The 27,341-nt window shown below is 41.9% G+C and overlaps 1 protein-coding gene across 5 annotated transcripts in view; it reads right to left on the reverse strand.

Annotated features, from left to right (window-relative positions):
• Positions 1 to 554: 554 nt before the first annotated feature.
• The window catches only part of Phkb (phosphorylase kinase regulatory subunit beta), a 216,134-nt gene continuing 189,347 nt past the window's right edge, over positions 555 to 27,341 (reverse strand). For all 5 annotated transcript variants that reach the window (XM_060392297.1, XM_060392294.1, XM_060392295.1 and 2 more), the window contains 5 exons: positions 16,943 to 17,077; positions 10,343 to 10,472; positions 5,456 to 5,563; positions 3,612 to 3,752; positions 555 to 2,846 (listed from right to left, as the gene is read on the reverse strand). In XM_060392297.1, the coding sequence (XP_060248280.1) occupies positions 2,709 to 2,846; positions 3,612 to 3,752; positions 5,456 to 5,563; positions 10,343 to 10,472; positions 16,943 to 17,077 (652 nt within the window). In that variant the 3' untranslated portion in view covers positions 555 to 2,708. The remainder of the gene's footprint in view (positions 2,847 to 3,611; positions 3,753 to 5,455; positions 5,564 to 10,342; positions 10,473 to 16,942; positions 17,078 to 27,341) is intronic.

Here is a 27,341-nt window from a genome sequence, read left to right on the forward strand (position 1 = left end):
TGGGAGAAGAGCTCTCACTCTGCAAGAACATTTTCCATTCTTTCTTGGTGTGATGCCATGCTCACCTGAGTCTCCAAATGTATTAGGCTTTTTCCTATAACCATGGAACTGTCCTCATTGTTTGGCTTCTGGGAGGCCAGAATATGAGGGCCATAGACAAATTCTTGTAGCTCTTTTGTCTTTTTGCTACTTTTCTACGTCCTTGTGGTGCTCGGCGCCTTGTGCTGCTGCCGCTTTACTAGTCTGGCCTCCCTCGTTTCTCAGTCACACGTTCAGTCTGTGATGCGGGACTCTCACTATTGGGCTGTACACTACTGGGCTGCTTCCAGCCTCTCCTTAGCTTATATGGGTTGTCTCTGCTGCTGGGGCCGTTTCCATACTGTGTTGGTTCTTAGGCTTTCGCGTGGTATCTGTTTAATATTCATGTTCACGAAGAGCCCAGTGGTGTGTCCACATATATTCTTTAAGATTTGGATGAAAAGTTGAATGTATTCAGATATTCAACAAATGTTTATTGGTGCCCATAAAGTATTGCAAGCTCATCGAAGATGACATCAAGATGATTTCATATTTTTATTTTTAAAGGCTGAAATACGATTTTTTAAAGTCTTAAATAAAACGAAAAAAATCTGGAAAACATGATGCATCTAACAGTGCTCTGGAAAAGCAGTTGAATTTGATATGCAGTCAGGAGTTTCCAACCGACGTTGATTGTACAATAAACTTAGCACAGAGAATCTGTCAATGTGATAGAGGAAGCTTTAAATCAGGTTTAAGGCTTGTCATGCCTCAATTCATGTGCTAACATTTTCAGTCAGTCTCTAGTGCAGCTGTTGAAACATGTGGGCTCTGTAGATCAAACGGGACTTCTAAAGTTCGTGAGTTCTTAATTCTGATTCTTAGAATTATTTTGCTTTTCTGATTGGAAAGCAGACAGTGCTTCTGATGGAGGAACATGAAGATTTATCGATCATCCCAAAATATCTTGTAGAACAACAAATTTTTCATTTCATAATTTTAAAAGCTGATACACAGTTGCTGATTTTGAATGCTCCCAAGCAGGAGAAGAAAGTGTCAAAACTTTGCATATGTAACAGGAAGCTAACTGTTCATTCAGAAAACAGATTTGCAAGTGATGTCTATTTTAACTAAGACAGCAGTTTTCTTGCAACTTTGCTCAGCTAATCAAAAAATTTAATTCTTAAGGAGACAAGTGTTTACTTTCTTTTGAATTTTAACAAGTATTAAATATTTCAAGGGCTTCTCCTCCCTCTCCTTCTTTAATTTCTCTTTCATGCCCATGAGTCATCAGAACTTTCTCTCTCCATGGGCTTCATGACTGTTTTTTCTGGCTTAAGTTTTAGAGATGGCTTCATCAAGGCCATCTTTTCATAACTTCTCTTCACACACTGAGTCAAGTTATCTGCTTCTTTGTCTACTTTGTAAGGATGGACTGTATCACTAATCTCAGCTTTGTGCGCACACACACACAGCCATCTCATGCATGATCTAGGAGTCAGCCATACCTCGAACTAGTGAGAGATATGTCAGGCTTCGTTTCTTTGGGTATTCACACATCCAGTTACTTGTATCAATTAACTTGTAACCTGGAAAAAACGCTTGTCCCTTCTTAAGCTTTCAGACTCTAACACTGGGCTGCATATTATTGTGACAAAGCTGATTTCTTAGGTGAAACTTGGTAAGACTGCTCAGAAAAAAGATGGTTGTTGGGGTCAGAGCACAAGCAAGTAGGCCACATTGTGACAGCTAGGAAGGAAATACATTAATAAGATTTAAGTGTTTAAATCTACTTTGCTTAGGTAAATTTGGAAGCAAATTTCATGTCCAAACCAATTAAATGAAAACATTCAGGACTGTTAAGTTCAGGATTGTGAACCTGAACAAGGGATGTTTCCAGATGTATTTGCTAGTTCAGAAATGAAATGTCTTGACTTTCAACTTTACTTTTAGGTTAACCTTTGCAAGGTTAACGGTCGTAAATTTAACTACTTAACTTTTTAAATATTTGTGTTTATGTGCAGGTGTGTGGGCCTGTATGTGGCATGAGCATGCGAGTATAGGTAACACACTTTTGTACTGCTGTACTTAAGAGATGCTCAGAAATAGACATTATATTGTAATCCAACACTTACCCTCAGCTCAATGCAAAACCAGTCATGTTTACAAGGTAAAAACTAAGAGTTTTGTACCACATAGTATTATTAATAATGCAGCTTCTGACGTTAAATACTGGAGGTTAATTTTGCTTTTCTGGTGTGCATTGCACATCTTGCTTTTTTGATACAAACATCATGACCCTTGCAATACCTTGTAAGTCCCAGTAAAACATTATGGGTTGGCATGTATGTTTTAATGGCAGGAAGGTGAAAATAAAGTCTAAAGAAGCAAAGACTCAGAATTTCTATGGCGTATTTGATCATAAAATATGCAGCAGTGAATGTTCAATTCATAAACTACTGTTCTGATTCACTGAAAATTATAGTAGCTGGCACAAATCATGGAAACTGGGGGTTTGCCTGATTTCCAATCAGTGCTTACCATTTGGCTGCCACTGGCATGCAAAAGTCCAATAGCGGCAATCAGAGTACAACATCCATTTCACTAACACATCAGTTCATCCATTAATGGCTGCCTGGATTAGCTTCAACACAAAAGGCACAACTGGAAAACTATCTCCTGCACCCTTACTAGCTAACCAGACAGGAGTCCTCGTGGCTTGGCTTGACTTCTCCTTCTAGCAGCAAGTTCATCACAACCTTTGTCAAGTAGCTGCAGGTTCCTCTTTTCCCCAGTGGAGGTGTGTTGTAAAAGGAAGTCATATCATCCTACAAAGGAAGAGAGTAAACAAGTCCTTTGAACTGACAGGTGAAATCAGCAGCTGCCCAGGGGGGAAATATATTTGCAGAAAGATTTCCTTGTGGAAATTATGAGCTTCCTGCACTTCGATTTCATTTTCCTGAGGCATCTTCTTAGCATATAAAACAAAAGCAGGCATTTTTAGCAGCCTTCTCTGTTAGTGGTTTTTATTTACCTGGGGAAGCTGTCACAGATGAGCATACAATATTAAGCAGGGAGCCCAGAAAGGACTACACTAGACAGTACACAGCCCTTATGACGCCTGTTCTACATTCCCATCTTTCTCTGAATTTATTTTACAGCCTTCTGGATCCTCCCTGGAAAAACACATTTTTTTTTTTTAATTATTTTATGTGCACTGGTGTGAAGTTGTCAGACCACCTAGAACTGGAGGTACAGACAGTTGTGAGCTCCCGTGTAGGAGCTGGCAGTTGAACCCGGGTCCTTTGGAAGAGCAGTCAGTACTCTTCACCACTGGGCCATCTCTCCAGCCAGGCAAAACCAATTTTAATTGTCAACCATATAAAAAAATTAATCTCATCTTAGATTTCTTTTTTTTTCCAGAATGTAATAGCTCAATTGACTAGTAATTAGCTAAAAAGTAATATTAATTTCTCAATAAATCTGACTGCCTCTCAAGCATTCTATTTTGTACTCTGTAAAATCTGTTTGAGATATTAAATATTAGAGACCACTTCAATAGTTGAGACAAGGAAAGCATATTCTCTACTTACTTGTTTTTCTATTTCTTTTAGACGACTCTCATCTTTTTGAAACTCATGAAATGCTTCTTTGACCAGTCTGTCTAGATCCACTTTGTCTTGAAATTCTAGCTCAGGGTTTCTTTCCAGTACAATGGACACGACCATTAGTAACTAGAAGAGATGGATATGGAAGCCACTGACTTGAACCATAACAGCTCTATAGTCTGGCTGAGGTTTCATCAACAGATCTGATGGGCAGCACTCTGTATATTAAGAAGCATCTATGGATAGACTCCATTTGGAAAATGCATGTTTATCACAGTATCCCTGCAGCCACAGAGAGACCTTTTTAGTCAAGGAAATAAAACTATTTCCATAGAAAAATGAGATTTTGGGGAGAAAGCTCAGTTGGTCAACTGTTTGCCTTCATTGACCTGTTATTTGGCTGCACCATAATTTATCCTCAGAAGGAATACTCATTTTAAGATATTATTTTTGATTGTGTGTGTGTGTGTGTGTGTGTGTGTGTGTGCGCACGCGTGTGTGAAGTATGTACATTTGAGTTCAATGCCCACTGAGGCCAGAAGAGAAGAGGGCACTGGATACCCCTGGAGCTAGAGTTACTGAGATCCACCTGCCTCTGGCCCCCAAGTGCTGGTACTAAAGGTCTAAGCCACTACAACTCTCTTATAATACTCATTTTAGATGACAAATGTCCACATACAGACTGTGGCCATGTATGTGGTGATGGGTAGGGGCCTTCTGATGAACCTTTGTACACTAACCACAGAACAGAATTCCTTCTTCTAAATTTAGAAATCTTACTGGGTACATGCTATCTAAATGCTGCAAGACAGAACCTGAAGACACTACAGTAAAGTTCAGGGGTCACAATGTGGCAGGCACATTTGTCAGGGCAGTCTTTAGAAAGGAGAATATGAAAGGCACCAAGGCCACCAGAGGTCAACAAGAAGGAGCTCTAAGTCCATTATTTGCCCAGGACACCACACACTGGACATGAGAGCCCAAGGAAAGCATCCTTCTGACAACTCTGTTTTTACAGACCCTGTCTCTGCATCACTCCTCCCACCTGCTACTGAATGACTGGACCATACTATTTCACGTGCTGGGACATCAGAGATGAGACTGAACGTCACCTAGGTTTGACTGCAGCTCCAGAAACAATGGGCTAAGCAGAAGCCAAATCTAGCTTCTATGTCAATAAGATATGACTTACTTAAAAGAATAGAATGTCTGATGGAGACATTGCCTAAGAAAGAGACAGTGGAAGGATTGGCCACACACTAACTTCTCCATTCTGGGAACTCACTGCACATTGTTTAATGGTGACAGAAGGGCAAGTGTGTGACTACGTGTGCAGGGGTACACATACTTTAGTGCTCTACACAGTGTCTTCTATTTATAGGCAGATGCTTTGAAAGATGTCCTTCAAAACACTAGCAGCAATGGTCTCTTGCTCCCTGAAATTCTCTGAAATGTTGCAACATTCCACATTAGCAGTGCAATGTTTCCATAATTAGGAAAAGCTAAAACCGAGCTGGATAGAATGTCCTTCCCTCTGCGGCTGTGACACTGCTGACACACTGGCTGCTGTGGGCCGAGGGCCCCTGAGTGGCTAATTGGTTTGGTTTTTCCACCTGAGGAAGTTTAAGGTAGCTGAACTGTAAGTATGCTCTGACCCAGGTCAAGCATATCTGTCTCCTTGAGGACTCTATTGGAGAAGCTGACAGGTGATGGACAGAGTTCTTGGTCTCAGGGGGAGAGGGTAGTTTTCTATACTATTCTTCAGTGAGCAGACAAAAAGCAAGGCTTTGGTGAGCTACAATCTTTTTTTTTTTTTTTAAAATACAAACCTCTACAATGATCTGTCTGTACTTTGGCTGGTCAATGTTTCCCAACATGTCTTCAACAAGGAGAGAAAAATTCATCTCATACATGGTCATATCTGACAAGGTTGGTTGCTGAAAAAGAAGAAATCTCTACATTAACAATGCTGAATGTTATTCCCTGCTTATTCCTCACTTAATAGAGGAATCTCATTTTCTAATCAATAATCTTTCCAGTTTCTATAAAACTGGAGAGTATTTTCACCTCTGTGATTAGATTTTATATATGTCAAACTACTGAAGCCAGCTAGCTGACTGTTGTGATAAATTAAGCCTCTCTCTATTCGTAGTTATCTTCATTATGTTAATAATCTTAGGGGAAAGGACTGTATTAAAAGCCCATTCCATATATAACAGTAACATCTAAGAACCAAGACAATGAATTGAGTACATATTACATTCAGAATTAACATGAGAAGCTATGCTTGCTGTTGGACTATAAAATGTTAGTCTTTGCTATTGCATTTATATCATATTTCTGTTGGTCTTTTCCAAGCAGCCAGAAGAAAAATGCTACAAATAAGGAAAAATTATGAAATGGCAGAAAACAGAAAAAGAAAGAGTTTAAGAACCTTCCCCTTTGCCTTTTGTTTAAAGTAAACAAACAGCTTTTTATTCACTGTAGGACATCCAATCCTATTTAAATCAGGGCATGAGAGTGTGGTGGCCAGTTGTGACTGTCAGCTTGACTGGATTGAGCACATACAGCATTAATGAGGCACACATTTGCTTTTGTCTGTGAAGATGTTTCTAGAAAAGTCTGGGTAAGGAAGACCCAGGATAAATGATGGCAGTACACGCTGGAGTCTCAATAAGAGGGAAAAGGCTTGCTGTGCATGGGCATTCCCCCTTCCTGATTCTTGAACCCAACTGCCCTCACTGTCATCCTTCCTGTCCACGGCAGACTACATTCCTTTGAACCCTGAGCCTGCAAATTTCATGATTTTCTTGTTTTTAATTGCTGAGTTACAGTATTCCATTGTAAAAATATACCACAATTTCTGCATCCATTCCTCCACTGAGGATATTAGATATAAAATATAGGATAAACATACTAAAATCTGTACACCTAAAGAAGCTAAGCAAGAAGGAGGACCCTGGGTAAGATGATTAATCCTCAATCAGAAAGGCAAACAGGATGGACATCGGAAGAGGGAGAAAATAGGCAATAGGACAAGAGCCTACCACAGAGGGACTCTGAAAGACTCTACCCAGCAAGATATCAAAGCAGATGCTGAGACTCATAGCCAAACTTTGGGCCAAGTGCAGGGAATCTTATGAAAGAAGGGGGAGATAGAAAGACCTGCAGGGGATTGGAGCTCTAAAAGGAGAGCAACAGAACCAAAAAATCTGGGCACAGGGATCTTTTCTGAGACTGATATTCCAACCAAGGACCATGCATGGTGATAACCCAGAACCCCCTGCACAGATGTAGCCCATGGCAGCTCAGTCTCCAAGTGGGTTCCCTAGTAATGGGAACAGGGGCTGTCTCAGACATGATCTCAGTGGCCTGCTCTTTGAGCACCTCCCCCTGATGTGAGAGCAGCCTTCCCAGGCCACAGAGGAGGACATTGCAGCTACTCCTGATGAGACCTGATAAGCTAGGGTCAGAAGGAAGTGGAGGAGGACCTCTCTTATCAGTGGACTTGGGGAGGGGCATGGGAGAAGAGGCAGGGAGGGTTTGATGGGGAGGGGATGAGGGAAAGGGCTACAGCTAGGATACAAAGTGAATAAACTGTAATTAATATAAAACAAAATTTAAAATAAAAAGAACAAAGTATAACAACACATGCCTGAAGATATTGTGATGAAACCAATTACTTGGTATATTAACCTAAAAAATAGAACAAAAGGAAAAAAAGAGACACAGAAATTGAAACCAGGACAGTTTCAGGAAGAGCTCGAATGAGAAGTCATTATGTTCAGAGACGTAAGGCTGACTTAGACCTCATGTTTCTTCTTTCACATGAAACCTAGGTGTAGTATACTACACATGGTTAGATGTATGTGTGTTCATGCACACTCACATACATAATGAAGCTAGAAAGTAAATCATAAGAGGGGAGAAAGAAATCCTAAACAAGTGGGGAAAGGGAGGGGCTAACAGATTACATGGGACATAAAAGCAGATGAGGGAATTATTTGGGAGAAGAAAAGGGATTCACCAGAGGGAGCAGAGGGCACAGGAAGAGGGCAGCAGGGGACAGAAACTCCTGAGAACAAAGTATATTGACATATATGCATGGAAGTCCAGTAATGAAACTAAGCTCTAAATTCTAGCTTTAAAAAAAAATAAATGAAAAAAATACAGATTTTTATAGAACTGTTATCAAAACTAAATGGCATTTCAGGAATTTGTAAATCTACTATTTATATCAAAGCAAAGAGTAGCTAGTAAGCCTAGCTGAGGCTATCATAGAATTAAACAAAGCCTGGTAGGTACTTGGGGTGCGAGTAGGAGGTGAGTTTAGGGAGCGGAGGGCAGGGACGAGGCCTAGGAGAAGCACCAGAGCTAACAGCAGAGATGCTGTCATGGTTCTCAGGAGATAACTGGCTGTAACAGCAGCCACTGAGCATCTGAAGAATGCTGGAGCCCCCACAGCCCACCAAACCAATACTCCCTGTGAATACTATAAGCAATATCGTTTTAAACTTTGGAATTTGGTTTTTGAGTAAGAAATAGACTTGTGACACAATTCAAACTTTGAATGGCAAAAGCGGTTCCAATGATGAGCCTGCAGAAGATACTTCCTCCTTCTGAGGAAAAAAACACTGTCAATGCTTTTCAGTCTCTATCTAGAAAATACATATGGGAACATCTGAGACTCCTTTTGTCTTATGAAGGAACCGCAAAATCGATGTGGTCAGTTTCAACACTACAACTAGACACACTGCTCTATTTGTGGTTCTGTGTATGTAGGTGAGTTTAATACCAGGACTAAATAAATGCTAATCACATCGAAGAAGCAGGCCAACTTATATAATAACTAAAAGCATCCATGCACAGGAGGGTTGGCAGTCCATCTGCGCCATCAATAAGTCACACCACATGGAACCTGGAAGCCTGCGTTTCTCAGTTCAGTGCTACGTCTCAGCAGTGTGTCCCTGATCCACACGTTCAAGGCCACTTTGTATTGCTAGGCTGGGTCCACTTCTGCTTTCAAGTCATGCTTCATATTTATGAAGACCCAGCACCAGGCCACCACTGCTTAGTGGGGAAGACATACCACTACTTGAAGCAAAACTAATAGAATGTGTGGGCTAGTTTTTCTGGGACGGGGAACATTACCTGAGGAACATCTGTCAAACGGGCCTGTAGGCAGACCTCTGTGTGTTTGGGGTATTTTCCCGCTTAATAACTGACGTGGTAGGGCCCAGCTCACTGTGAGCTAGGTGGGCAGTCCTGAGTTATGCACAAAGCTGAGCAAGCCCCGGGGGCCAGGGCAGTAAGTAGCCTTACTTCATGTTTCTGCTTCAGCCTTCCTGTTCTGTTCATGTTTCTGTTCTGCCTTCAGGTTGCTACCTTGAGCTCCTGTCCTGACTTCCCTTCATGATGGAGTATAAACTGCAGATGACATAAGCCCCACCCCAAGGTGGTTTTGCTCGTGGTGTTTTCATTTTTTATTTTTTTATTAATTACACTTTATTCACTTTGTATCCCCCCATAAGCCCCTCCCTCCTCCCCTCCCAACCCATCCTTCCATCCCCTTCTTCACGTATGCCCCTCCCCAAGTCCACTGATAGGGGAGGTCCTCCTCTCCTTCCTTCTGATCTTAGTCTATCAGATCTTGTCAGGAGTGGCTGCATTGTCATCTTCTGTGGCCTGGTAAGGCTGCTCCCCCCTCAAGGAGCAGGCCAATCAGATTATGTCAGAGGCAGTTCCTCTTCCCATTACTATGTAACCCACTTGGACACTAAACTGCCATGAGCTACATCTGTGCAGGGGTTCTAGGTTATCTCCAGGCCTGGTACTTGGTTGGAGTATGAGTCTCTGGGAAGACCCCTGTGTTCAAATTTCTGGTTCTGTTGCTCTCCTTGTGGAGTTCCTGTCCTCTTCCGATCTTACTATTTCCCACTTCTTACATAAGATTCCATGCACACTGCCCAGCAGTTGGCCATGAGTCTCAGCATCTGCTTTGATAGTCTACAGGGCAGAACCTTTTAGAGGCCCTCTGTGGCACCAGATGCACCTCAACTGAAGAATGGATACAGAAATTGTGGTACATCTACACAATGGAATATTACTCAGCAATGAAAAATAAGGAAATCATGTAATTTGCAGGTAAATGGTGGGACCTGGAAAGGATCATCCTGAGTGAGCTGTCCCAGAAGCAGAAAGACACACAAGGTATATACTCACTCATACAGACATGTAATATAGGATGAACCTACTGAAAACTATACATCTAAAGAAACTAATCAAGAGGGAGGACCCTGACTAAAACGCTCAATCCCCATCCTGAAAGGCTCGTGGTGTTTACCACAGCAATGGGAAGCAAACTAGTATACAAAAGGATCCCTAAATTCACAAATAAGTGAACAGAGGAAGAACAGCCTGCTGTAAGAGGTTTCATCATGTGGTATTCGGAAGCACCTGAAATACTCCAATACAAGGACATAGACACAACTTCACAGCAAGTATACATGTGGTAAAGCTTTTTCTGTATACATGGACATAGAAACTGGGAGATAAAAGCATGGGCTGAGCAAGAAACAATTCTAATCCAAATGACAACTTATTTTATGGCATTTATCCTGTCTTTGAACATTCTTAGAACATTTGTCGGTAGTACGGAGTGGAAAAGAATCCCATTCCTCCTGTTGGTTCTTTCTACTGACGTAAGTGCCCTTTACCTGGGGCAAATGCTTTCCAGCTACGACAATGCCGTTCGGTGTGCGCTCCAGGATCTGCCACACTCGGTCATAAAACCCTGGCGGAGTTCTATTCAACGACCCGTCGATCTGACGTCTATTCAGCCAACATCTGTAGAGCAAAGGAAAAGCATCAGCTGTGAAAATGAGGTTTGCCACTGGAGAGAGCAGGGTGAGTGTACTAACAGAGGGGGCGAGAGGAAACATTCTTCAGTGGTGTGCTCGGCGTGAAGAGGGGAGAAGCACGAGGAGGGAGACGCCACAGCTTAAGGCGTTAGCGTGCAATGGTGTTCTCCAGGAAGTTATGAGTTGCTTACTGCACCGTCAGACGACCTTCCCAGATCAAAAATGGCACAACCAATTTCACACTTATTTAAACTGTTCTCACATTAATAAAATGCAAGGACCAGAAAGGCATGGAAATCATGTGGCATGCTCATGCCTTTAGATCCTTCCCAGAGTGGGCTCAATAAATGTTTGGTTAGAAATGAACAAGCTAACATTCCAAAAAATATTATATATCTACAATATACGTATGTATATGAACATTTAAAATGAAATGATCTTATTTTAAATCTTATAAAAGCTGCTTATTTAAATAAGGCCCAAGACTGAGTCCAAAAATCTAGACATAAAACCTTCACTGTCAACCAGATATAGAATCTTACTTATCAGAGTTATGGCCAGAACCATAATAATAAACCTAAATTCTAGATTAGATATTACCCTAATATACCATTCACAATTGCCAAAGGTATGGAACTTGTTTTATTTTTAAAGAACACACAGTGACACAGTATAATTTTGCAAAAGTTAAAAACCGTGTGTGTGTGTGTGTGTGTGTGTGTGTGTATGTCTTTGTGTGTTTGGTACTTTAAAAGAAGACAGAAAGAAATGCTCAGCCATTACAAGCGAAGTGTGTTGGGATCTATAAACTATGTCTAAGTACGAAAGTAGCTGTGTGGATAGAGTGAAGAGCTAAGGACATTTGTTTTGTGGTGGAAGAGCAGTGCAATCTGACAAATTTAGAAATTAAGAAGTCTGTTTCTGTTAACAGACCCAGACTTACAGAATTTTGCCTTCAGAATTTTGCTAAAAGGCAACAAGACCAAGGATCTAGTGGTACCTCACTGATGATTTTCTTTGGTAAACGAATACCATCTGCATTCGATTTTTATCCATATTCCTTAAATGGGGCAACAACAACATATTTCAGAGCTCTTTGAAGCTATGGCTAATGTTATAAGAGGTGTATTTGCTTAGAATATAAAAATGTGAAAATACAATGGAGCTGGGAAATTATTTTACAATTATTCTTATTATTCTGTATGGGTGTTTTGCCTGTATGTATGTCTGCGCATTATCTGGATCCCCTGAAACTAGAGTTACAGGTGGTTATGAGCTACCATGTGGGTGCCGGGTATTGAAGCTGTGTCCTCTGTAAGAGTAGCCAGCGCTCTTAACTGATGAATCATTTTTCCTGCTCTACTTAAAACTTTTGTAATTTTATTTTGAAAAACTTTAACTTGCAGAAGTCTTATGCCCTCGTCTCTCAAGCCCTCTTCCATTCTTACAATCTTATATAATCATAGTGTAATCATTGACACTAAGAAATCAAAACAACACGATTTTACCTGTGAGCCTATTTGACAGTCTACAAAGTCAGGCTCCAATTCAGGATTCCATGTGTCACTTAGTTTCCATGTCCTAGAGGCTCCTTGGATCTGTGGTAGTTCTTTATTATTATTATTATTATTATTATTATCATCATAGCTTTCATATCTTAGTAGTGTCTTCTGTTTCATAAGATTTTTCTCAGTTTGTGTTTTATGGTGATGTTTTATTAAAACAAATGCATTTGGGCAAGAAAATCCAGAAGTGATATGGGGTCAGCGCCCATGTACACGAAACTGAAGACTTGCCACTAGTGACGATAGTCTTTATTGTTTGGGTGACGCGAGTCTGACAGCTTTGTCCACTATAATAAATTACTTGTTTTTTCTTTGCTATTAGTGAGGATGCTGAATAGAAACACTCAGCTATTAGGCAAGGTCTCACTCCACAGTACTGCTAACACTGGTTCTTGCCTGCAGCTACTGCTGCATTTTCTTGGTGATCCTTTTCTGCTCCCAATTTCTATCTATACATATTAATTAGATTCTGCCTTAAGGAAGAGTCCCTTCTCTCCCATTCACTGATCTCTATCAGCATGGACTCTATTTATAATCTATTACTATTATTTGTGCAGTTCTTCCACACAAATGAGCAGACACACATTTGGGGGAAAAAAAAGAAAGAAAAAACAATACAAAACAAAAACCTCATGTCAGTTGGTGTCCTAGGAATTTCTCCAGTGTCCACCTGTCTGTCATATTTTGAGTGTTTTTTTGTTTTTTTCATTCTGGCCCGAAGATGCTCCTGGATTACCTTGCATTTTTCCCTGCCTTCCACTGAAGTCAGCCATTTCTCAAGGAAGAGCTGATCCTTTTCATCATAGTTTTGGAGGGCAGCAGTGTCAGGCTTGCTCATTACTGTGGCACTTTCACTGCTCCTAGGACATTGCAGTAGACAGAACTAGGAAACACATGGATGCATATGCACAACCAGATCCATGTTCATTTCTCTGTCGATCGCTGTAAAGCCATGACTTCATATTGCTTTATCAATTTCAATCAACCTACTTTTTCCCCTTTATAGGAATGGCCATCAACAGTGAGAAATCTGCTTTACAGTCATAATGCGCTTTACTCATTTATTCAATCTTATTATACACATGAATTCAGATTGCTAATGAACATACACTGGAGAGAAGCATGCTTTAACTGGAGGCAGTATTTATGTATCGTTTTGCTTATAGCCTTTCAGTGTCTAATAAAGGGAATGCTGTCAACAGGGACTCTGGCTTTCCCACCCCCCTCAGTGTGTGAGCTGGGTTTATCTGTTGGTTTCCACTCTTCTGGGCTCCTCCACATAGGCTGATGTTAATACATTACTTTTTTATTAATTACAGTTTATTCACTTTGTATCCCAGCTGTAGCCCCCTCCCCCATCCCCTTCCAATTCCACCCTCCCTCTTTAACTCCTGTGCCCCTCCCCCAGCGCAATGATAGGGGAGGTCCTTCTCCCCTTCCATCTGATCCTAGTGTATCAGACCTCATCAGGATTGGCTGCATTATCCTCCTCTGTGGCCTGGTAAGGCTGCTCCCCACCAGATGGTCTGACATGAGTTCATGTCAGAGATGGTTCCTGTTCCTATTGCTTGGAAACCCTCTTGTACACTGAGCTGCCATGGGCTACATCTGCGTAGGGGTTCTAGGTTATTTCCACGAATGGTCCTTGTTTGGAGTATCAGTCTCAGAAAACACCCCTGTGTCCAGATTTTTTGGTTCTGTTGCTCTCCTTGTGGATCTCCTGTCCCTTCCGGGTCTTTTTCTTTCATAAGATTGCCTGCACTCAGCCCAAAGTTTGGCTATGAGTCTCAGCATATATTTTGATATCCTGCTGGGTGGAGGCTTTCAGAGGCCCTCTGTGGTAGGCTCCTGTCCTGTTCCCTGTTTTCTCCCTCTTTCTGATGTCTGTCCTGTTTGCCTTTCTGAATGCAGATTGAGCATCTTACCCAGGGTCCTCCTTCTTTATTAGCTTCTTTGGGTGTACAGATTTTTAATATGATTATCCTATATTATATGTCTAATATCTACTTATAAGTGAATCCATACCATGTGTGTCTTTCTGCTTCTGAGATACCTCACTCAGAATGATCTTTTTTAGATCCTACCTTTTGCCTGAAAATTTCATGATTTCTTTGTTTCTCTTATTGCTGAGTAGTATTCCATTGTGTAAAAGTATCACAATTTCTGTATTCATTCCTCTGTTGAGGGACATCTGGATTGTTTCCAGGTTCTGGCTATTATGAATAAAGCTGCTACGAACATGGTTGAGCAGATGTCCTTGTTGTGTACTTGAACATCTTTTGGATATATGCTTAGGAGTGGGCATAGCTGTATCTTGAGGTAGCACTATTTCAAATTGTCTGAGAAAGTGCCAGATTGATTTCCAAAATGGTTGTACAAGTTTACATTCCCACCAGCAGTGGAGGAGGGTCCCTCTTTCTCCACATCTTCTCCAGCATGTGTTGTCACTTGAGTTTGTGTTCTTGGCCACTCTGATGGGTTAGTACTGGATGCATATAACATTCCCACCACTTAGGAGTTGGGTACATGTCACACCCGCGCTTAGGGAGGAGGGCTTCCATGCACAGAGCTCAGCTGGGGAAAGGCTTGCTCTGTGCCTCAGCTCTGCTCTGCTGTACCTCTGCCTCACCATTTTTTATCCATTTTTATCCCTCTGAAAGCATTCATCATATTGGTTTATTTATCCCCCCTGTATTTCCTCCACAAAAATGATTATACACGTTTTAAAAAATAAGAACTATACATAATAGACACTGCTTTATAATTTATTGTTTCATTTAACAATATATATTAGGAAGCATTTTATTCTTCAAAGATGCACAGTACTCCATTGTGTGGTCATATCACATTTAGGTTATAGAAATACCAAGATTTTCAATTTTAAGCAATGATTTAATCAATCATCGCATGCATACACATTTCCATGCTGTTGGAAACATATATTCAAAGTAGATGACTAAAAGGACCTGGGCAGAAGGAAAGAGTTCTCGGTGTAAAACCCTATCGGGAAGTCTGTGGCCTCGGCTACATGTGCTGTTTCCTCTCCGCACAGCCTGGGCAAATGCTCACCACATATTCTAACTCAGGCCATGAGAAACGTAAAAAGTGTCTCAGCATGCCCCATATTCAGCTCTAACTGTACATTAATATGAGCATCTTTCAAAACACCCAACGAGCATCTTTAATGAGATGCACAGAATGCTCATGTTGTGCTCCATCTTCCTCTTGGTTTTGGGTGGTTATCTCTCAGTTCTTAACAATTCTTGCCTAGTACCTCCTCAGAGCACATTGGGGTACAGTTTCTTGGTTTTCTTTTGACATTATCTTTGTGAAAATCTTATTTAAAATTTGATAGGCTTTAATAGTTGTTTCTTATCCTACCCTTGGATTGAATCATACTTAAGGTCTTTCCCATTCCAAAGTTAAAAAGCAATTTATTAGTGTCTTCTTTTATGCCTCATATCTTACATGCGGTTCTCTCTATTTGGAATTGGTTCCTGTATGTCATAATGACTTTCTGATTTTACCTTTTCCAAATAGTGATCTAGATAGCAAAATATTTATTTTAAAAATCCATTCTTGGCCCAGGGACTTGTGATGGTAATATTGTCATGTAGCGCATTCCTGAAGTATTTTTATTGAGGGTTCATCTCTGGACTCTCTTTTCTCTCCAATGGGCCTATCTGGTTTTGCACCAATGCCACACTGTTTTAGTCACAGAAGCTATGTAGCATGCTTTAAAACTATTGAAGAAAGTTATTCTTTAATGTTTGTCAGTTCTCTCATGTTACTTTTCCACATGAACTTAACTTGTCTGGCTCCAGAAAACAGCTCTTGGAATGTCACATGTATGCTGCTACATTTAAAACTGATTTTTTTATAATGTTAACTGGTCTGTAACAAGGAGACTTACTTGTTTGTTCAAATATATTGTTATAGAAGCCAGCAAGGCATATATTTGTAATCATATATATATATATATATATATATATATATATATATATATATATATAAAACACTATCATCTTGGGAATACTAGACACAAATACAATAAATAAGCACTTGCCTGAATAATATATGTGTGTATATAAATATATATGTTAAACACATACTACATTCATATACACATACAGACACACAGATATACTTTTATAGACAACCTCTCTTGTGGACAGTTTAGTTATAGACTCTTCTATGCATATAACTTCATCATCATGGGGATGCTAGACCCAAATACACTAAGTAAGTACTTGCCTAAATAATTATACTACTGCTCACCCTGGATTAAAAAAAAAAGAAAAACAAAAAGCAAACCCTTAAATTCAAGGCAACCCACAAATACTTTTTTGTTCTTATTCTCTTCTAAGTTAAGTATATGAAAGGGTTTAGCTCTGATGCTTACAGTCTATTTAGGGAGACAAAATCAGGCAGCACATCTACATAATATTACCAAACCCAATTTCTTCTGCCAAAGTGTTGGGAGGAAATGCCATATACTATAAAGCTTCAGAAATTTAATCAAAGTTGTATGAAATGTTATATATTGCACAGAATAATAAAAATGGGAAAGTATTATAAATTATATCTGGAAAAAGTATAAAACTCAAATCAACATAGAAGCATAAATCTGGATATTCTGCCTTGTCATGTCTGCTTTCTAGCTGGGATGATGGGCTCATGTTCTGCTGAATCTCCCTCTGTTCCCACTGGCCTGGCATTCACTGTGTAGCCCAGACAATCCTCTTGTCTCAGCCTTGTAGGTTCTGGGATTACAGGTGTATGCCACCATGCCTGCCTTCTGAATTTTCTTATTAATATTGAACTAAGTTTTCATGAAGCATATGCTTCTCTGTCTCTGAGCGTCCTACAGGTAATGAAAGGATCTCCTTACCTTCCACTCTGCTGGGGCTGGAGAATGTCAAGCAGCAGTTGTTTAACTTCACTGGGTGAGAGCTGGTACAAGTCCATGGCCGGCTTCTCCCCGCCACGGATCTGTAGTTCATACTCCATGGCATGGATGATCCACCTGCAGCAAGAGCAAAGATCTCTTCAAACGTGGCCACCCCACACTGCCTTCAGCAACACCCTTCACAGCACTGATGCTTCCAGAGCAAAATGAAGAGGAGGTCATTTAAATTCTCTGGGCCATTGATATTTTTTCCATCCAGAGTTTAACCTGATCAGAATCTAAAGGCTGCTCTTGAACATGTAATTAGTTGTAAAACACGGTGAGAGCTAAGTACTTAGATTCTTTCCAGGTCAGCCTCATTATTGCTGTATATATATGCAAATAGCTGCTACAAGACACATGCCAAGATTAAATGGTACATAAATGAGGCTTTTTAAGAAAGGGACTGAGATGTGTTAGTACATAAAAGTTTTCTTCCTGGGAATGGCAAGAACGATGAATTTTTAAAAATACAAATTTCTTTTTACCTCATAAGTCACTTGGTGGAAACAGAAGCACCGTGTTTGAAATACAAGGACAGTTAGCTGCAACTTAACTACAGTGATGTGTTAGAGGAGTATCTTTCTGTGGACATACTCCCTTGAGGAACAACCCACCAGGCTACTGCATGCAGATATGACAACTTAAGGTGGATACCATCAAAAGGTTCAAGCCCTTCTTTTTGCCAAAGCTGGTGTGCAAGAAACAGTGATGCTTCCTGTGGGAAGACTTTAGTATCTCTGTGCAAACAGTGGGAGAAGCCCTGAAGCACCGCAGGTGAGCCAGAGGTGGAGTCAACAAGGGTTAGGCCCCTGCGTGTTGTGCCAGGCACAGGCCACAGATCTAGTCTGAGCTATGGGATTTTTCATCTCTGTGGTCTCAGATGAGGATCTCAGTTCTCCCCTCTCTTACTGTGGCTATTTCTGGATGTCAGAAATTTGAGTCCATGCTTTAAAATGCTCAGCTTGAGAGAAGCAGACCAGAACTACTTGTTTGGATTGGGAATAACTCCGTCCCCCACCTACCCCCACCACTGAGCTTGGTATGACTGAGAGGTAGTAAAGACCTTAAGAGGAGGGTCTTGGCATGGGCTTTCTGGTCATGGCGTCATGTCCATGATGGGACCTTCCCCTTTCTGCTTATTCTCTCTCAAATGCCAGGATTTTGCTCTTCTAGGTGACACTGCTGTGTTGTGCTACTTGCCTTAGGTCCAACAACTGGCCATGGACAAATACTTCCAATATTGTGAGCGGAAACAAATTTATGTCTTTGTAAATTGATTCTCTCCAATATTTTGTTACAGTAAGAGAGCACCCACTGACACAGGCCAGGATGTTAACACTATTCAAATCATCACAACATTTGATTGAATCCACCCCAATTGCCCCCAGCCATCCCCTACACATTCCTTTCTCCACTCATATCCAGTCTTCCCTGGTAACCTAATAAGCCTAGTTAGTGCTCATTGCTGCAAGCCGGCTGATCTCATGTTGTTGGCATGATCTTGTTGAGGCTTGTGCATAGCTGCACTGAGACTGGGACGATAATGGCCATGTCCATCCAGAAGAGGGAACTTCACAGCAGCCGCCCTGTCCTCCAGCTTTTTCCTTCTTCCTTCCTTCTGAAAGGGTTAGGATAACTTTGTAACCTATATGTCTTCTAAAGCCTATAGTTTTGAGTTTTAGGTCCAGGTTAAGCTAAAGCCTCTTAGTACCTTTCCAGAGAGTGAAGAAATGTGACCCTATCTGTGAGGACAGATATAAAAAAAGGGCAAGCAAGCAATGACCTTCACTCAGCAAAAGAAGGACCAGACCCTTGTCCTTGAGATAGCGTTTCTTAGCAACAAACCTAGACTTCTTCTGATTAGCTTTTGACCTCCAGCCAAGAGCCCGCAGCCCTAATTTTCAAGGATGAGCTAACCACCCCCACCTTCAATTGCAGCTGCATCCACACTTGGAGGCCTGGCCAAGCTTGAACACCTAAGACTAACCTTACTTTATAGCTTCTTCATCCAATCCTAAATTGCCAAAACTAGAACTTCAAATCTCCCGCAATTTTTCTTTTAAAAACCTAAAGGCCTTTGTCTCCCGGTGCCACTCTTTGCTGACCAGCGGGGGTGACCCCATTGTACAATGGTAAATAAACCTCTTGCTTTTGCAACGAGTCTTGGTCTGGGGGAGTTTCTGGGAAGGGCGCGATTGAACTCCTGAGCTGGGGGCTCGTCCGGGATTTCCTTCCTTCCTTCCTCTCCCCCCCTCTTTCTTCCCTCCCCCTCTTCCTTGTTCCCTAAGCCTTTGGATGTTTCTTTAAGTCATATGAAAACTGAACTAAGCCTATTCTTCTGGCAAAAAGTAAAATTTCTTGGCATGTTTACCTCCTGTATTAGAGACTACATTTGGCAAAATGGTATACAAAACACAGCAGTCACAAGAACATGGTCATTTTGTATGCTTTGATTCCTTGTGAAATTAGTTGTTACAAACACTTCAGTTAAAAGAAAAACCATACACAAGGGGCCTTTCCTTTAAATAAAAATCTTGTTTTTTATTTTACAATCTATATAGATTTAACTTAAAGTTACTTATAATTCTAATTTTTTCTCTCTCATCTACTGTCACATTTTATATTCATTGTAGCTTAAAGCAATGGCCCATGATTGAGCCATGCAGTGGAAAATTAGAAACAGGGAGTGGAAGGTACTCTTGTATAGTACGTGACTGCAGAGATGTACTGCCAGGTTTGGACTCAATGTAAAGAGAAAGTAAGACATCATTTTGGGGGTTAGAAATCACGTATTTCACGGTGTTAATTTGTTGTGATAATAATGGCACTATGATTCAGACATCATGCTGGCTGAGCAGTGGCACAAACAGTATTTCTGTGCTTCAGCAGTGGAGGCAGAAGGATCCACACTTTGAGGCAAGTCTGTCCTACATGGTAAGACCATATCTCAAATCAAATAAAAAACCGCCAACCTGATGGAAAATGACAACAAAATCAGAATTTCCCCTCTTTTAAAATTTATTTTATATTTTTTCTCTGACATAATATTTTTATTGGTTATTTGGGAATTTCACGTCATGAACCCTGATCACAGTCATTTCCTAGTCCTCCCAGGTCCATCCCCCCGTCCTGGAGATCCCCCCTCAAAAAAGAAGAAAACAAACCACAAGTCCAGTTTGTGTTGTCATTATACTAACTGAAGCATGGTCAAACTCCCAATAATTTGCAGGTACTTAAAGACAACTCAGTCCTTTTCCACCCCCCTTCCACCCGCACACACACACTAGACGCCATCAATTGTTGAGAGGGACAGTTCAGTATTCTTACCTACTTTTTTAGAGTTCTCTTTGATTGTTTCCTGTCTAGGCTGTTACTTTTTTGGGGTGGGGGAAGGGTAGGACCATGGACATCAACACAGCCCTATGCATCAGCACATACCACTGACACCATCATAGACCTCAGCAGCAGCACAGGCCAAGAGGATCAACATGGTCTCTGAACCAGTATGGTCCCATTGACGTCAACATGGTCTCAGGTGGTAGCACAGCCACTGGACATCACCATGGCTTCAGGTGTCAACAGGGACTTCGGCCATCCACATGGTCTTTGGTATCTAACCAGGACATAAACACAGTCCCCAGCTGCAGCAGGATCACAGACCCAGACATTTTGGTGGCAGCATGGACCACAGACGTCAACATGGCACTCATGAAGCATGGCCCATGGATATCAACAAGGCTTTAGGTGGCTGCACACACCATGAACATCTGTGTGGCCTTCAATGGTAACATGGGCCACAGGCATCAACACAACCCCTGGCTGCAGTAGGATCATGGAACCAAACATGCTCCTCTGTAGCAGCATAGACCCCAGCTGTAGCAGGAACCTCAGAACCCCAGCAGGGCCATCAGTGCCAGTTCAGGCCACTCACATCAACATGGTCCCTGGTGGAACCTGGACCACAAACACGAATAAGGCCTCCTGCTACCTCCTGTGGTAACACAAACTATGGACATTCACTTTAACCTTGGGCTTCAACATGACCTGGGGCAGTAGACAACAGATAACAACATGGCCTCCTGGGGTAGGATGCGCCATAAAGGTCTTTGGGGAGGTCTGACTCAGAAAATAAACCATTCTTCCTTTTGGACATCCTGTCACTGCTCAGAGCCAGGACGATCATGCGGCTGGGCAGCTTGTTTGGGGACTGAGTCTATGCTGCTGCACAGCACCTGTCAGCCCTACTCAGCAAAGACATGTGTTGTGTGTCTGTGTCCAAGACCCCCACCCCACACAGTAGCCTCCTCTCACAGCTGTCCCCACCTTCATGTCTCTAGTTCTGCCTCTCCGCAAGGCTCACTCACCGCTCTACTCCTCCATCTGTCCCACCTCTTCAGTGCATATTTGTTCATCACAGTGGCACTGAAACTGCACTGTGTCACACAGTATACTTTTTCCCCAAATAGCTTTACATACAAATATTCTTTGCAATGAGTTGTTGATCTGGTTCAAGGATTCTGGTTTCTGAAGCACCATAAATGGTGGACCATTGCCGAGACATTGCCAGGCCTCCTCTCAGATACCCTGCTGCTGCCCAGAGTCAGGGTGATGTTGTGGCTAGGAAGGGTGTCTGAGAGCTGGTGCCTGGCTGCCAAACACCTCCCCACCCACCTGACCTTAACCTTGTAGCCTGTGGGCAGCAATACTGCCTGTGTCTTCTGTTTCCAGCAGGCAGGCTGCCAGGGCTGCAACTGAAGCTGCTCCATGCTGGTTGATGAACCTAGGCCAGCTCCACCCAGCACTGACCTATTTTTCCAGGAGTTTCAGGCTGCCATACATCTTCCTGGTTTTGGTGCTGGCAGCCCCATGGCTCTTAAGGCACAATCCTTGTGCCTGCAGCCTGCTGCCTGCCATGTAGCAGCAAAGGGTATAGATTTGTCATTCTCTGTCATTTTTCTTTCCAATCTCATGAGTCACCTTTTCCATTTTGTCACACTTTGGAGCCTCCCTGGGTTTCTCAGACCCCTTGGAGCTCTGTGGTAGGTGCTGATGGCTGCTGCAATCTTTGCTTTCTTTTCTCTCTCTTTCTCTCCCTCTCTCCCTCCCTCCTCTGTCCCCTCTCTCTTGAGACAGAGTCTGAGATTTGAAATGAACTTATGTCAATCCTGTCTCAATCTCCCATGTATTTGGTTATAAGTATGAGCCACCATGCCTGGCTACAAGCCTTTTTAAAAGAATTATATCTACTCTCTAAGATGCTCAGGAATGAAAGGTGAAACACTTGGAACTTGCTTTATGCCTCTGACATACAGACTAGAGCAGCATGGCAGATGTGCTGACTGCCGCATGCACATGCATAAGTGCCAGATTGGATTTTATTCACACACACACACACACACACACACACACACACACACACACACACACAAGAAATTCTGCTGAAAATGGTCAGTGGTCAGTACTGGGAAACAAATCAAATGAAGTAGGCCCAGACCCAGATAGACAAATGCAATGTGATTGCTCTCATTTGCAGACCCTACCTTTGAACTCTAGGACTAGTATGTTTAGCTCATAGTGTCTATAGAGGCTAGGAAGCTAAAAAGGGTCACTAGAGAGGAAGCCTTAAAGGAGGGGAATGTAGAATACACAGAAAATGAAATAGTTGTAGGATAGAGAGGCTTAGGTTGGGATGGGGTATGGGAATAGGGAAACAGAGAGGTTGAAAGGAAAGGTTAACCAAAACTAAGTATCTGAAACAAATGCCCTCATGTAAACCTATTATTTTAGAGGTAAGCTAATTAAAAGAATATAGTTTAAAAATTTTTAAGCAGAAGCACCTTGCATGTGTGTATACTGTTCTTCCTAGAAGCCACGGGCTACTAAATGAAAACCCCAGGGCAAGTTGGGAATTTTCTCCCTACAAGCTGTTGGTCCAGAAGTCCCAGAGGCTTCCAAATTAACACAGGCCACTGTCACTGCTCCTAGTTGTACACTAGAGCTAGATTGCTGAAGACGCCACACTCTCCACTTGCATGACACAGAGAAATCATGCTGGGACTGAGCGCCAGGTCTCACTCTTCTGGCTGGCTTTCATGATGCCTGAGGTGCTGTGGAGACTCCTGGAGAAGAATAAGCATCAGCAATCCTACACAGTTGTGGACTCTGGGCCTATAACAGCAACCTGCCAGGCAAGATGTACCCCCTGGTGCCCTGAGGGAATGAGTAGCAAGCCACTTTCCATTGTCTATGAGGCCTGACCCACTGGAAAGCCATGCCTGCTACTGTAAACCTGGTTAGGAGCCCATGGCTGTGGAGACCACAGCCCTCAGGGAGAAGTTACTACTGTTGCTTCGTCAAGCAGACATGATGTCACACTGTCTTCTAAACACTTATGTTTGTGCTCATTTAGTGCTGTTCTCAGCCTTTGTCAGAGAAACTTTGTAGCAGGCAACAGGTAAGGCAGAGACACACATTCTACCAAATTGTTGAAAATGAATGACTGTTGAGTGCTTGGCCCTGAAAAGGACACCAATCTCACCCACTCTAAGGCTCGGGGCAGATCACAGAAGAGGACTGTGATTCAGTCTAAGAGCTGGTGGATGGGAAGGAATGCTATGAAACGCTGTTTTCCAGGCGTGATGCCATGGCTACTGTACTGACGAACTCACTGTAGGTATGGTTTCCTGCACAAGGCCCACACAAAACTCTGCTTGTCAACATTTCATCACAAACGGGAGAGCAGCTCAGAGGTCCCACCCTCCCTCAGGGACTACTGGTAGTTCATAGGTACTGGGGATATTTTTTCTCTTTCTTTCTTTCTTTCTTTCTTTCTTTCTTTCTTTCTTTCTTTCTTCCTTCCTTCCTTTTTCTTTCTTTCTTTTCTTTCTTCCTTTCTTTTTCTTTCTTTCTTCCTTTCTTCCTTCCTTTCTTTTTCTTTCTTTCTTTCTTTCTTTCTTTCTTTCTTTCTTTCTTTCTCTTTCTTTCTCTCTCTCTCTCTTTCCTTCCTTCCTTCCTTCCTTCCTTCCTTCCTTCCTTCCTTCCTTCCTTCCTTCCTTCCTTCCTTCCTTCCTTCTTTCCCTTCCCTTCCTCTTTTCCCCCTTTCCCTTTTCTTGCCCCCCCCTCCCCTCCCCTCCCCTCCCCTCCCCTCCCTTCCCTCTCTTCCTTCCTGTTTTTGGTTTGTTGTTGTTGCTGTTTGGCTTTGTTTTGAGACAAGGTCTCAATATGTAGTCTCACTATGCTAGCCTCAAATTCAGTGACCTGCCTGCTTCTGCCTGATCTGCCTTTGAAAGCTAGTATTAAAGGTGTGCAACATGATCCCAGCAGGGGGTTGTCATTTCCTCCGGTGGCGTTGCTGTTGCTAAGTTGTCCATGTTTCAGCAAATGCCCACCAGTGTTCACCAAAGCATCCTAACTAAACTCAGTGGGGGAAAACGAGGAGGAAGAAGAGGAATGACACCAAAGCAGGACCGGGCTGACCGTGAAGAAAAAGGCTTCCGCAGGAGGGGCTGAAAGAACGTAGCGGTGTGAGTATAAATGACCAAAACCCATTATACACATGGATGAAATTGTCAAAGAATTAAAAAGAAATGTTGTGAAACCACAATATAATGAAAAACCAAAACAATAACCCAAACCTATCACTTACCAGTTGTGCCCCACTGTTGAGTTACTTTTCAAATAGTGACATGACTATTTCTCATCAAACATACTACACTTACAAATAAATAAGGCCATATATATTTTAAAAGTCCTTTTGAAAGTCTAAAGAATCACAAAATGCCAGTAAAAGCTAATTTTTTTATATCATGAAATTTTTGGAAAGACCAAAATGAAAACAGAAAAGCAACATTACACATAAAACATGCGAGACGGTGTTGGGGGCTCTGAGAAGGCAAACTGCCGAGTGACACAGTGAAGATCAGAAAATGTCCTGTGACCCAGCACCATGGTAACAATCATATGCCAATGGGAAAAGAGAAAAATAAAGGAACTTGGTAAAAAGAGAAATCCAAGAGACATTTTTCCAGGACTACATATAGTTAAAAAGTCCATGGGTGACTCTGACTTATCACCTCCATGCCCATTGCCAAGGTTACAAACTTGATGAGATGGCTCCAACATAAAAGCATTTTAATTCCCAAAATGGGAGAAAGAAAGAAGAGAGAGAAAGGAGGAAATGCGGGAGGTCAAAAGAGCAATGTTTATCTTGGAACAACGTCTGAAGAACCAGATACACTCAATTTGCCAGTAAGCAAGTAAGAAAGTAGCAGATACACACGATTGACTGACGGATTAACCTCCAGACAGCTCAGGGTCTGGCTGGAGGATAACAGTGTCCTCCCTCAGGACAGCTGGAGGGTTACTCCTGAGCAGTCCAAAGAACAAGTTCACCCTCTGAAAACACGCCTGTGGTGAGGTTAGCAAGAACACCATTTTATGTGTCAGCATTTTATTTAACAGCATGCCCTCATCAAGGAGTGACAGTGAAGAAAGTACAGGTAAGTGACACCACTCAAAACACACATCTGAGAACACAAGCCATAAAGAACAGTCCTGACCCTGGGCAACAAACAACTTTAATAGTTATTTCCACATTATTTCAAGAGAATAAAGCCTGATATTTGTAGTTAAGCAACTTAATAAATGACTGTCTATTTATTAGCTATTCACTAAGCTGTAACAATACTCCTTCCAAATTCTTGTCCTGAAGCCCTGGCCCTGGGGAGAGAATCTGCAGCCAGGGCCTTCGGAAAGGACTAGGGTGAGCTGAGGTCACGGTGACCTCAGTGACAGGGCAGCTGTCTACAGGAAGGCCTCTTCACCAGAGCCCAGTCAGCTGGCACCAGGACGCTGAACTTGCAGACGTCATGAAAATAAGTTTGAGTATTTAAGTCACCTATCTACGAGATTTTACTAGGGCAGCCCAAGATGTCTAAGATACCATGTACAGGAAGTGGGAAAGCTGCAAGGCAGGACTTCTGGCCTGATTCATGTTAACATAGAAAGTGTGACATTTTGATGAGGCAACTGAACTTCTAGTTACAAAACTGGAGCCCTGTGCCTCATCTCCTTTGGCCCAGACCTAATCGACAGAATAGAGATATGACAGATGTCACCTCACTTCCTCCTCTCCTGTCAAATGTTCTTCAAAACAAAGATTTTAGAGGGTACCAAAATGATGATAATGAACTTGGGGTTGTAGTTACCAACTTTTCCATATTGCCCAAGCAATGTTCAAGTTTGTACCTTTGACACCAGTGACCAAATATGTGATCTGATCTACAGAGCCCGTCTTAGGCATCAGAAGACAGGATCATTTGGGTCATAGTTGCTTATAGAATGCCAAATCAACATGAAAGGCAGAGCTGAGAAAGTCCTGATAGCACACATCCCCAGGGTTTTTCTCCTGTTAAAGCCTGATTGACAGACCTACAGTAGAAAGCAGTTGATTGCAGGTCTTTACAGTAATGGCCTGTCAGGAACTTGATCTATTTCAACATGAAAGCTGGCACACAGATCAATAATGAGACAGCAAATCAAATCATTATAAGTCTAGGATACCATTCCTGTAGCAGGCTGAGTCTGTTCACAATAAAGTTGAAGACACTGCATTGGCAGGATTATCCTTGGAGAAAAGCAAAAACACTGTGCTGCTCGTTTAAAAAGCAACTGGAGCAGTGTGTGATGCAAATCAAAAAACCTTGAAAAAGACTCAGGAAGGTTAAAGAACAGATAAAAGTGTGGGCAGCATGTGGGAACCGAGGATAAGATGTAATGCGATTAAAGCGTGTGCATTCAGCACAGCCTAGTGAATGCTGGCATTTCAAGAATGTGATATAAAAATCTTACCAGTTAGTGTCTAATCTTGATTAGCACTAAAAGAAAACAACTGAAAAAAATACAAATAATACCCACCTGAGATGTCAGTATCGTCTAAAGAATTAAGCAAGCAAGCAAACGAGTGCCTTCTCTAAATTCCCAGCTTAAAAAAAAAATGCTACAACAATGAGTGAGTACCTTAGAAGCAGCTACAGGTTCAACAGTTTATAAAGAATTTGGCCTTTAAAAACTATGCTAATTGAAAATGTACTAGGGAGGAAGACAGTGCAGCCAGTCCTGATGAGACCTGGTAGGCTAGCATCAGAAGGAAGGAGAGGAAGACCTCCCCTATCAGTGGACCTGGGGAGGGGCATGTGTGGAGAAGGGGGAAGGTGAGTGGGATTGGGAGAGGAGTAGGGAGGGGGCCACGGGAGGATACAAAGTGAATAAAGTGTAATTAATAAAAATTAAAATAAAAAATGGAAAAAAAATTTCAAAAAAAAAAAAAAAGGATCAGGGG

The sequence above is a fragment of the Meriones unguiculatus genome, chromosome 10, assembly GCF_030254825.1.
Source record: "Meriones unguiculatus strain TT.TT164.6M chromosome 10, Bangor_MerUng_6.1, whole genome shotgun sequence".
NCBI lineage: Eukaryota > Metazoa > Chordata > Mammalia > Rodentia > Muridae > Meriones > Meriones unguiculatus.